The sequence below is a fragment of the Suricata suricatta genome, chromosome 16 (genome assembly GCF_006229205.1).
Source record: "Suricata suricatta isolate VVHF042 chromosome 16, meerkat_22Aug2017_6uvM2_HiC, whole genome shotgun sequence".
NCBI lineage: Eukaryota > Metazoa > Chordata > Mammalia > Carnivora > Herpestidae > Suricata > Suricata suricatta.
In genome coordinates this window covers 44,751,102-44,763,298 of record NC_043715.1, presented here as the reverse complement: position 1 = coordinate 44,763,298, position 12,197 = coordinate 44,751,102, and the positions used below count along the sequence as shown (strand labels likewise).

The window sequence follows — 12,197 nt, the reverse complement described above, 5'->3', positions numbered from 1 at the left end:
TAGGCCCCTTACCTTGGATTCACCACCACCGAGGACGTTCACCATGACCTCCATGACTGTCTCATGCATGCCCAGTGCCCGCATCAGGTTTGGGTGTTGGTAGAAGACTTTGTTGTTCATAATGTTCCTGTGAATAGGTTGAGTACGATGACGTTTCCAGAGGCCAGGTGGGACCCACCTCCTGGGAGAGCCCCCAGACCCTTTGAAGAGCCATCACCACCACTGCGATAAGTCAACACTTACTAAGCTCTTCCCTCATGCCTGGCATCATCCCCCTTTACAGATCTGAACTCATTCAATCTTTACGTCTACTCTGGATGGCAGGAATTAAACTCTTCCTATTTTATAGATAAGGAAACTGAGGCATGGATCCAAAGTGGGCTCCCCTAGAGCGGAGACCCTTACCATGTTGCATGTTGTATCGCTAAATGCCTAGAAAGGGTCTGGCACAAAGTAGGTGCTCAACAAATGCTTGCTGAGTGAATGAATGAAGTGCACTTGACGCTGAGTGAGTGCTTAATGCCATCAATATCATTATCATCCTACATGCATGAGCTCCCTAAGCCTCAGCATGACTCTCCAAGGTAGGCATGGCTCTTCCCCAGCCTAGAGATGAAGAAACTGAAGTTCAAAGAAGGTAAATCTTGTGTCAAGAGTCACAGGTGAGTAAGAGCTGTTACTCTAGAGGTTGGATGGAGAGGTAAGGGGAGGAGACACTAGCCCCGGGGATGGGCTAGCTACTGGGGGAAGTATATCACCCCACGGATGGGGCCAAAGTGGAGGAAGGTGACACAATTGCATCCAGGGGATATAAGCTAGGGGGACATGCGGGAGCTGGGAGGGCTCCCCTTCTTCCCAGGGGAAGTGCAAAGTCAGGGCAAAGAGCAGAGCCTCAAAGCCTCACCCAATGCTCTGGATCATGAGGTTTTCCTCCTGGGGACCCATCTGCACGATGAGCAGCGATCGGATCTGGCCCAGGCACTCAAGCAAGCTCATGGTGTCCTCCATGGACGATGGGGAGATGGTGTATGCCCGGGGCAGGGCACGCAGCAGCTCCCCGAGCCCGTCATACTGCCGGTGCAGGAGGCTGAACATGGCCCGGACAAGCTCAGGGCTCTGCACAAAGTCCTCCTGAGCCCAGCGCACCACTGTGTGCGACACCAGCTCCTGTAACGACTCTGGGAAGGGGACCAAGGGTCAGGACACACTGCCAGGTTGGGGCCTTAAACCCAGCAATGCAGCGAGGGCTGTCCAGCAGGCTTCTCCGTTACTAACTGACCTTACCGTCCACCTGCCAGGAGGGGGCAGATTCTGGTAGATTTTTTTTTTTATTGCTTTTAGAGCCTCCCTGTTGTCTTTACCCTAACACCCAGGCAACAAGGGTCCCCTCAGGGCTTCAAGAGGAAAAAAATTGTATCATTCAAAATACCAGAGCACTGATATAAGCACCTTTGAAAGCACAAGTCACAGTTCCACTTGTGCTGTAAAAATACTGCTGTTCTAGGGGGGCATTTGGGTGGGTCAGTCGGTTGGACATCCAACTTCGGCTCAGGTCATGATCTCACGGTTCATGAGTTCAAGCCCCGCATCGGGTTCTGTGCTGACAGCTCAGAGCCTGAAGCCTGTTTCAGATTCTGTGCTTACCTTTCTTTACCCCTCATCCACTCACACACACTCTCTCTCTCTCTCAAAAATAAATAAGCACTAAAATTTTTTTAAAAAATAAAACTACTATATACCCCAATGTTCATAGCAGCAATGTCAACAATAGCCAAAATGTGGAAAGAGCCTAAATGTCCATCACCTGATGAGTGGATCAAGAAGATGTGGTATATATACACGATGGAGTACTACATGGCAATGAGGAAGAAAGACATCTGGCCATTTGTAGGAAAGTGGATGGACCTCGAGGGTGTCATGCTAAGTGAACTAAGTCAGGCAGAGGAGGACAGAAACCATATGTTTGCACTCATAGGTCTAACAGGAAAACAGGAGAAACCTGATGGAGGACTAGGGGGAGGGGAAGAGGGAAAGAGAGTTGGGGACAGAGAGGGATGCAGAACTTGAGAGACTACTGAATACTGAAAACGAACCGAGGGTTGAAGGGGGAGCGGGAGGGGGAAAAGAGGTGGTGGTGATGGAGGAGGGCACTTATGGGGAAGAGCACTGGGTGTTGTACGGAAACCAATTTGACAGTAAACTATTTAAAAAATTTTTTAAAACAATAAATAAAAACAGAAAAAAAATTAAAAATAAAATAAACCTACTTGGTTTTTCATCAAGAGAGACTACAGACATAAAGAAAACCTGTGGACTTTGGTATCATTTGAAAATGATGCCAAGATTAACAGGTTTATTTTCCCTGGTCATCTCCTTGGGACTCACCTTTCTGACATCCAGCATCCATTTCTCTCTTTGTCTCTCCCTCCTAACCCTTTTTCTTCCCAGGGTTTCAGGGAGAAAAGACGGAGGTCTTAGGAGAAACCTCCGTGCACTGACACTGAATGATGGTGTCATGTCAACTGATGACCTTCCAGCAGTGCTGCACAATCTGCCCTTGGCACTTCTTCTTCTTTTCTTTATTTTTTAAGTTTACTTATTTATTTTAACATAGCATGAGTTGGGGGTGGGAGGGCCAGAGAGAGAGAGAGAGAGAGAGAATCCCAAGCAGGCTCTGCACTCTTAGCACAGAACCCAATGAAGGCTCGAACTCATGAACCATGAGATCATGACCTGAGCCAAAATCAAGAGTTGGATGTTTAACGGACTGAATCACCCAGCACCCCCACCCTTTTTTCTTTTAAAGTTTGGCCCTGGCACTTCTGACCTCACCTTCGCCTCTCTCCTCCTGCTCACACCCCACTCCAGCCACACTGGCTCCTAAACATACCAAGCATGTACCTGCCTCAGGGCCTTTGCATTGGCTGTTCCCTTTGTACCAATCATCTTCCCCAGATCTTCACACATGTCACTCCCCCACTCTGACCCCTCCATCTTTATCCCTCTCTCTCCTATCACTCAGCTTTATTTTTCTCCTTAGCACCCATGGCCACCTGACATTATGGTATATGTATATAAGTACCTGTTATAATATTCTAAACTCCTGGAGAACAGAGACTTTGACTTTTCCCCCCTATGGTATTCCTCATCCAAGATAACAGTGGCTGGCCAAGAGCTGGCCCAATAACAGTTTCCTGACTGTTGTAGAATTAAAGCCTGTACCAACATAAGGGATTCTGTCCTTGTTGGAGAGAGCTGATGTATAGTTTGCATAATGGCCCTTTGGCCCAACATTTATCGTAACTGTGTTTATAATCCCTCATCATAGTAATCGTTTCACCAAAAAAGAAGAGAAAAACAAAGACAACCCATGAGAACACAGAAGCCATGCCGGTACAGGAGCTGCCACCATCCCAAGGTGGGACGCACGTCTCTGCTCTGGCGGGCCATATGGCACACTGGTCCAGCACACATACTGTGCAGCCCCCACATTTCGGCCACTCTCCCAGCATGCCTCTCTCTCACCCTACCTCCCAGTCCTCCTCTCTCATTAATCCACCCCTCCCTTCCCTACTCCTCATGGCCTGTCTTCTACCTAGAGGCTTCCCAAACACAGGGCTGCCTGCCCCCGCCCTGTCCCTCCCTAAGGCCCCAGTCCTCACGGGGTTTGGCCTCCTCAGCAGGTGGCTCCTCCTCAGGTTTCTCCTCCTTCTTCTTCACCAGCCGGACTTTCTCCAACAGGCTCATCAGGCGGCTGCCCAGGGTGGCCTCTTCCTCTGGCTCCTCCTCCTCTCCCTCCAGCTGAATTCCTGGAGTTGGTCAAGAAGGGAGAGTGTCATTGATCTGTTTATTCACCTACTCAGCCATTCACTTCTTTGTTCATTCATCGGTTCATTCATTCATTTCTCACTCATGTTTCCATTCTAGGGTTTTTCATTTATTTCTCTATATGTTCATATGTTGTTCATTTATTCATTCTTTGATGCATTTCAAATGTCTTTTAAACCAGCTATTGTAAGTAGGTTCAAAGAACTAAAGGAAACCATGTCTAAAGTATTAAAGAGAAGCATGTGAAAGTGACTCCTCAAATAGAGAATATTAATAAAGAGGTAGATCATAGAAAAAATAATATAGAAAAAATAGAAAATAATATAGAAAATATATATATAAATATATATAAAGTTTGGCTGAAAAGTACAATAACTGAAATTTTAAAATTATTAGAGGGCTACAATAGCATATTTGATTTGGTAGAAGAAAGAATCAGTGAACTTGAAGTTAAGACAATAGAGGTTACCCAGTCTAAAGAATAAAAAAGAATGAAGGACAACTAACACAGCCTCAGAGCCTGTGGAATATCACAAAATAATCAATATATGTAAATTGGGAGTCCCAGAGACAGAGATGAAAAAATGGTAAAAAAAAAAAAAGTTGGAAAAAATAATAGCCCCCAAATCCCAAATCTGATGAAAAATATTAATCTAGACATCCAAGAAACTGAACAAATTCCAAGTAGAATAAAGTCAAAGAGCTCTACACTTAGACACATCATACCCAACTGTTTCAAAACAAAGGCAAACAGAAAATTTGAAAGTCAGCCAGAGAAAAACAACTCATCACATATTAAAAAATCTCAGTAAGCTTATTAGCTGAGTTATTATCAGAAACCATGAGACACCCAACCATCTCTCCATCCAATTAAAAAATTTTTTGATGTTTATTTATTTTTGAGAGAGACAGAGACAGAGCATGAGTGGGGGAGGGGCAGAGAGAGAGGGAGACACAGAATCGGAAGCAGGCTCCAGGCTCTGAGCTGTCAGCACAGAGCCCGATGCGGGGCTCGAACTCACAAACCATGAGATCATGGCCTGAGCCAAAGTCAGATGCTTAACCGACTGAGCCACCAGGGCGCTCCCATCCAATTTTTAATCATCCATCTATCCATCCATTCCTCCATCCATCTATCCATCATCTTTCTCTTTATCCATATATCCACTCAGTCATCTCTTCACCCATTCCTTTATTCATTTATCCCCCCTTTCACCAATTTGCACACTCATCATTCACTTGCTATAGTCATCCATCCATATATAATCCACTCAAACACCCATATAAGCTTATCCTTCCACTCATCCTCTGTCTGTTCACTAATATATCTGTTCATTCATTCATTCAACCAAAAGTTACCCTGTACCAACACTGTAAATATTTAAGATCAAGAAATCTTAGGGAAACTTCAGGAGAGGTCCCAAGAGAAAGTCTGGGAGAAGGGTTCTCTGATCTCTTACCACAATGTGCCAGCAAGTCTTGATGAAATTCGAGCAAATACTGTCGGACCTCTTCAGGGAGAGGACACTCTTCCTCATCCTCACCATCTTTGAAGTGCAACAGCATGTTTATCTAGAGGAAGGTCATAAGTTAGAATGAGGTTCAGAAACCCAAGAGCAGAAATTCTGAGGTCAATGATCAAAGATCCAATTGTGAGTCCCTGTCTAAGGCTATCTGAGAAATTAGAGGTTTGAAAGGAGTCAGGGTCAGTCTGAGATGACTAAGAGGTCCCACTGACTCAGAGAGAGAAGAGCAAGAGATAAGTATATCAGTAGGGTCAGAGGTCAGGCATGAGCTTAGAGGTTCAGTACCATCAGTGATCAGAGTGGAGGGAGGGGTTAAAGTTGGGTTTTAAAAATAATGCCAGCTGGGATCAGGGGTCAGAACACCTGCTCCTGAGGCGGGGAGCGGAACTCGCGAGTCCGTCGGGCCGTCTCAGCTGCAGACATGGTGAAGGCTTTCATGAGGAGGCCATAGCGGTCCCGCTGGTTGGCCTGGAGTTTGTCCACATAGCGCTCTGCAAAGGCTGCTAGGGATTCCACACGGTGCTGCAGCTCTTGGTCACAGAAATATTCTAGCAGGTGGCACATCTGTGGGAGGACAGCCATGCAGTAGGAATGATGCTGGTGAGACCATCAGGACTTCCTGAAGCACTTTTCTTGCTTCCTCTATCCTCTCCATGGCCCTATCTGCCACCATCATTCCCTGCCCGGATCCTTAAGCCAGCCTTCTCCGTGGTCTCATCCCTGCAATTCACCTGCCACATGGCAACTAGAGAGGCCATTTGAAGCCAGCCGCATGCCAACCATCTGTGGCACTTCCCCAGCCCCCCACTGCCTCAGGGCAGGCTGCAGACCTGTGCCCCACCAGATGCGGGGTTTCCAGCCCAGAGGAGTGGAGGCTGCAGAACAGGGAGAGCCAGCCCACCTGTAACTTCACAGACTCTGGCAACTTCATCTGGAGCAGCCCTTCCTCCAGGTCTTCTTCTTTTTCCCCTTCCGCTGTCTCCTCTTCCTCTTTTTCCTCATCTTCCTTCTCCTGTGCCTCTTCCTCCTCATCCTCTTCCTTCTCCTCTTCATCTTCTTCTTCTTCTTCCTCCTCTTCCTCTTCCTCTTCTTCTTCTTCAGTGAATACTTCAGGCTCAATCATCTTCAAGATCTGTTTCACATCCTCATCATCAAATATGCCCATCACCTACAAGACAAAGCCTTGATCCTTCACTGTGGCCTGCGAGACCTCCAAATTAAGTCCCAGCCTCACTCCCCAGACCTGCTTCTCCAGAATATGCCAGATTCATTCCTGCATAGGCTAGATATGATCCCTCCAACACACAGAAATGTCACCCTCCCCCCACCCTGCTCTCCATCCTCCTTAAGATCCCCTTGAATCACTCCCTGTGTCCCACCGAACAACATTAGCTGACCAGACCACATAGCCAAAATGAGTGCCTCTCCTGTCACTAGTAAATGTCCTTTCTCCTAAACTTGAGCGTATGTGACTCTGAAACAGAACACACCCTACCCTGATGGATTCCTTCATAGTTCCTAGTATATGCTAGCACTCAGTAAACATAATGAAAATGCTAACAGACGGAGGGAGATCAGGTAGAAGAAAGGGAAAAACAGCGGGGAAAGAGAGATGGATAAGTGGGAAGGAGGGACTGGGTGGCTGACTTAACAGATGGAATATTAGAGGTCTGAGGGGGAGAGAAATTGATAGAAAGAAATCGATGGAAAGATGAAGGTAAAGGTGGAGGAAGTGATGGGTGGATAGATGACAGGATATGTAATGTATGGATGGGGTGATAGGTGGATGAATGATTTGACAGGTGCATAAGCACATAAATGAGTGGATTGGTAAATAGCTAAATGGGTAAATAGCCAGGGGATGGGAAGGGATGAAATGGTTGGATGATGGGTAGATAATCTGAAGGGAACATTCAAGGGCACATGAAATAAAGGATGAAGAATGGGTGGATGGGAAGTGGAAGAGTGGGTGTAGGTGGTTGGATGAATTTGGGGGCAGGTGGATGGGTGTACATACATATGGATTGAGAGATGTGCTGGTGAACAGACAGGTGGGGGGAAGATGCAGGAATGGATGAATCTGTAGAAGGGGGGATGGATGCATGTGTGATGAATGGGTGCACAGAGGGAAGGATGATAGTTGTATGTATGAAAGGAAAGACAGATTAATAAATAAATGGGTAGGTAGATAAATGAATAGATGGTACAGTGGGCGTACTGATGTATGAGTAAATGGAAGGATGACTGGACAACTAGATTGAAAATTGGTTAGATGGTACATGAATGGATGGATGGATACGTGGGCAGAGAATAGAAGAATAAGTGGATGGTCTTGTGGATGGGAAGATGGGGGCATGTCTGACTGACTAGATGGATGGATGGATGGAAAGGTGGGTGGAGGATGGATGGATGGATTGATAGATGGATGAGTGATGGTTGACTGGATGGATGAATGTAATGAAAGGAGAAAAGACTGATCCACAGATTCCTAGGTGACAAATGAATGGATGGGAAGAACAGTGAATGAAAGGAGAGTAGATGATAGAAGGATACATTGAAAGACGGAGGATGGAGAGATGAATAGGTGGTTGGATGTAAAATGAGAGGGAGGTGGATGGATGGATGGATGGATGGACAGACGGACTGTTTGCAATGTGGAAGAAGAATGGGACAGAGGGAAGCAGGAGGAAACCCTTACCAGCAGGGTGGACACAAGCTTGAGCACAGGCACAAACTGGAACTCCACGGAGCCCCCGACAGGGTCACGCGCGTGCTGCCCGCCATCTCGCACGGCCTCCCCTAGCATCCTCAGTGCTTTGTCCCGCAGGGCCTCGAGAGGGATGCTGGGGCTGAGGCGGGCCGGGGCTTCTGCCGCCCCAGCAGCCGGCAGGGCAGCCACGAAACAGGGCGGCGAAAAATGGTGTGGAGGCCGCAGCGAGGTGGAGACGCCGACGCCAGGCAGGCCGTGGCGGCGGGGACCGTTTTCCGCACTTTTTCCGGGTGGGAAGAGCGTGATGGCGCGGGTCTCCTCCGTGAGCGGCACGATGTACTCAGAGAGCATGGAGCGGCGGCTGCGGCAGGCGCTTTCGAGGTGGATGCTGATGAGCAGGTCGTAGTAGCCCGCGCGCAGCGGGCCGGGCAGGTGCGCGTCCTCCAGGGCGTGCAGCAGCTGCGCCTGGTCCACGTGGCTGCACAGAGCATGCGCCACGCGGTTGTTGCCCAGGGCGCACACCGCGCGGTAGAGACGGAGGGTGTGGGAGTGGAAGCGCTGCAGGTCCAGGCGCTCGGACAGCTCCAGGATGTCCATGCATCTGCGGTGGAGATGGGCCGCAGACAGGGCCAGAGCCAGCACGGGAGGCGGGAGGCCGAGGCACAGAGCACAGAGAGGCAGAGGGGTATTAAGATGAGTGTTGCCAACCCCAGCAGGGATTCCCAGTGTCCTGGGTCAGGGTTCTGTGAGGTCTGTGGAGCTGGGTCTTTGAATAGTTCTAGAAGTCCCTAAGTGGTCTGGAGGGGCTCCTTGGGATATATCTGGGATCCCTGGGATGGTCTGGTACTCGGGTACCTGAGACTCCAGGGAGGAAATCTGGTGACCCTAAGTTATGTCTGGGATACCCAAATGGAAACGGAACCTCTCTCGGGCAGGTGTGGCTATGTTTGAGTATGACTAGAATGTAAACCCCACCAGGGCAGGACATTTTTGCCTTTATTCCCCGCACTTAAATAAGACTTAGCACATAGTGAGTGTTCGACAAATACTTGTTAGACAGATAGGCGATGGATGAGTGGATGAGTAGATGGATGGATAGATAAATAAAGTGACAGAGTGTATCTGGGACTCCCGGCGATGGGTCTGAGTCCCCTTGGGCAAGTGTGAGCCCCGGAGTTATGCGTGAGCATTGCTAGAGTGTCCATTCACAAGGGCTTGGTGTTTCCAGCCTAGAATGCTGCCGGCCGCGTAGGAAAAGCTCAGAGGCAATTGTTGAATGAATGAATAAAGGAAAGATGACGCATGTTACGGCCTCCTGGGGTGAGTCTGGGATTGGAGTCTGTGTTCAGAGAAATTAGGAGCATTCCTGCCATGCACGTGAACACATCTCTGCCCTGGCTGTCTGGGTCCCCTGGACTGGGTATGAGCTCTCCGTGGGATACATCCAAAGTCTCCCTGGGCGTGTCTCCCGGCCTCTCTGAGCAGTGTCCATGACCCTCTGAGGTGCACTTGAGGCTCCTGGAGTGAGGTGTGGCTCCTCGACATGGGCTTGGAGCCCTGTGTGAGGAGGTCTGGGGTCCCCGGAGGTGAGTCTTTGGTCCATTAAGATGGGCCTGAAGCCCTCTGAGGTGGGTCTGGAGTCCCCTAGAATCTGATCCGGGGATGCCTGCGCTGAGTCAGGGTTCCCAGAAGTAGCTCTGGGGCCTGCTGGGATGTTGTCTGGAGTCCTAGGGTACTGGTGGAGGGGGGCCCTGAGGGGTCCAGACCCCAGAGGGCTTGCAATGCCCCTCCCACCCACCCGGCCTGGGCTGGCCCTGACCGGTTCTCCTCAGGGATGTGCAACGCCATCATGGTCAGCGGCTCCCGGCACTGCACGGCCCAGCCCAGCCGCTCGCCAGCTCGCCGCGTCTCCACCTGCAGGAAGTGGTTGGGCATACGGCTCCACGAGACGGGCATCAGCATCTGCACCTCGAGCCGAGGTGGGCACTGCGGGGCCGGGTTCTTGCGCTCACTCAGAAACATGGCGGCCGACAGCGGCATGATGTTCTGGAAGCACAGAGGTGTGCGCGGGTCATGATTCCCAGCCCTCTCTGTCCTGCCACTCTGCTTCCAGGGAGCCCTCCCGGATGGCCCCACTCCGCCAACCTGCCCTCCCACACCCACTGTGTCACCTTCTGCTTCCCCAGCTCAAACTGGATGACATTCTGGTGGGTGGGCAGGACAAAGACGGCAGGGAACAGCTTCGTGTTGGGCTCCACCTGGCCAGGGAGAAGAGGGCAGGAGGAAAAGGAGCGTGAACTGGACGTGATGTTGACTCTGGATTCTAAGCTCTGGGGTCGACTGCCCCAGCTTGATCCTGCTGGTGTCTGCAGATCCAAACTCGGGCACTGAAAGCACCCCAGTGATCCCACCCTCCCCCCGATCCAGCCAGGCCAACCTCCAGCTCCCCCGGGGGTCACTGTGCATATCTCCCACTTCTCTCCCAAGACGACTTCTTCAAAACCCTGGAAGGTCTTCTGACTGCACTTGTCCTCGAGCCCCTCTGATCGCCGCAGGGGGACCCACCCAGCACAAACACCATCATCTGTGAAGCAGTCTTGCCAAACCTGAATCTAACCACACCTCTGGACCCATCTCCTAGTTCACAGGAAGTACAGAGGACAGAGGAAAATGCTAAAACAACACCAGGGGGGATGACAGCCAGATGCAGACTGAAAAGCTAGGCCGGCGCTCTTCATGAGACCTTATTTGGATTTCAGTTCAAATGAACAAATGGGAAAAAGACGTTTTTGAGACAACCAGAGAAATGGGAACATGGACTGGATATTGGGTTAATTAATTAGGAATTATTGGTTTTGTTTGTCTGTTTGTTTCTTACATACTAGTGGTATTGTGGTCATGCTTTTTAGAGATATACACTGAAAAGAGATGAAAAGAAGAAGACGAAGGGGACTCCTTCAAAATCATTCAGTGCCTATGGCCATGAAGGGGGTGTGGAAGCTAACGATGACCTAAGATTGGCTGTGAGTGTGTAATAGTTGAAGCTGGGTAGTGGGGTCATGGAGGTTCAGGACACTATTCTACTTTTGCATGTTTTTGAAAATTCACCATTTGAAATAAACTTTTAGGGGCACCTGGGTGGCTCACTTGGTGAAGCATCCGACTCTTGACTTTGGCTCAGGTCATGATCTCATGGTTCATGAGACTGAGCCATGGCACCAGGCTCTGGACTGACATCATGGAGCCTACTCGGGATTCTCTCTCCCTCCCTCCCTCTCTCTCTGGCCCTCCCCTGCTTGCTCGCTCTCTCAAAATAAACTTTAAAGAATAAAAATAAAATAAAGTTTTATAAAAATCCAAGTTAGATGGATTAATGGATGGATAGGTGGATAAATATGTGATAAAGCCAGTGTGGGTGGGAGATTCTTGGCAGTGGCTACATGGTGTTCACTGTACAATTCCTTTAATTTTTTGGTATGTTTGTGATCTTTCATAATAAAATGTTGAAAAGAAAAAGCCTACCTTAGGATTCATCCTAGAGTCTTCCCTGACTGGTGAAAAGTTGGCAATTGATATCACCCAGCCCAAGAGGAAATATAGACCCCCCTCCAGGGTCAGGGTTGTCTCCTCCCTTCTGAGTTTCAGTTCAATGCAAGGTTACTAGGTGGACCCCAGGGACTACCCAGGTCTGGCCTGGCCTGAGGGAAGACTAGGAGCTGTTTTTGTCCTGGCTCTCTGGGATCTGTCCCCGGAGGGGGTCTGGAAGGGTCACCCATCCCAGTGTACTGGGACATGAGAACACTGTTGCTAAGTTGCTGAGGTCTAGGCTCACCTGGAAAAAGGTGTTGCTTTCTTTGCCATTGGCAGTAAAGGTCATCAGGCCAGTGGCCAAGTCCACGAGGCAGCCAATGACAAGGTCTGTGTGGCTGATCCGGCCCTGCTGCCCCGAGCTCACGAAGTCCCCGCCCCACACCATGTAGCAGTTGCTGCACTTGAGGCTGGAGGAAACAGGAGTGGTCAGTGCGTGGACCCTGGACACTTCCTTCCCCAAACTCCCAGAGCATCATGACCTCAGAGCTCCATCCCCAAACCCCCACCACCTGCAGACCTGATGCTGAAACCCTGAGCCCATC

The 12,197-nt window shown here is 49.6% G+C and overlaps 1 protein-coding gene across 1 annotated transcript in view; it reads right to left on the bottom strand.

The window, feature by feature from the left end:
- Window positions 1-12,197, bottom strand: part of RYR1 (ryanodine receptor 1) — an 89,356-nt gene that overhangs the window by 48,584 nt on the left and 28,575 nt on the right. The window contains exons 30-39 of the mRNA XM_029926159.1: window positions 11,897-12,062; window positions 10,236-10,322; window positions 9,884-10,110; window positions 8,053-8,665; window positions 6,256-6,522; window positions 5,718-5,918; window positions 5,289-5,400; window positions 3,663-3,809; window positions 905-1,178; window positions 13-127 (exon numbers count right to left, since the gene is read on the bottom strand). Coding sequence (XP_029782019.1) covers window positions 13-127; window positions 905-1,178; window positions 3,663-3,809; window positions 5,289-5,400; window positions 5,718-5,918; window positions 6,256-6,522; window positions 8,053-8,665; window positions 9,884-10,110; window positions 10,236-10,322; window positions 11,897-12,062 — 2,209 coding nt within the window. The remainder of the gene's footprint in view (window positions 1-12; window positions 128-904; window positions 1,179-3,662; window positions 3,810-5,288; window positions 5,401-5,717; window positions 5,919-6,255; window positions 6,523-8,052; window positions 8,666-9,883; window positions 10,111-10,235; window positions 10,323-11,896; window positions 12,063-12,197) is intronic.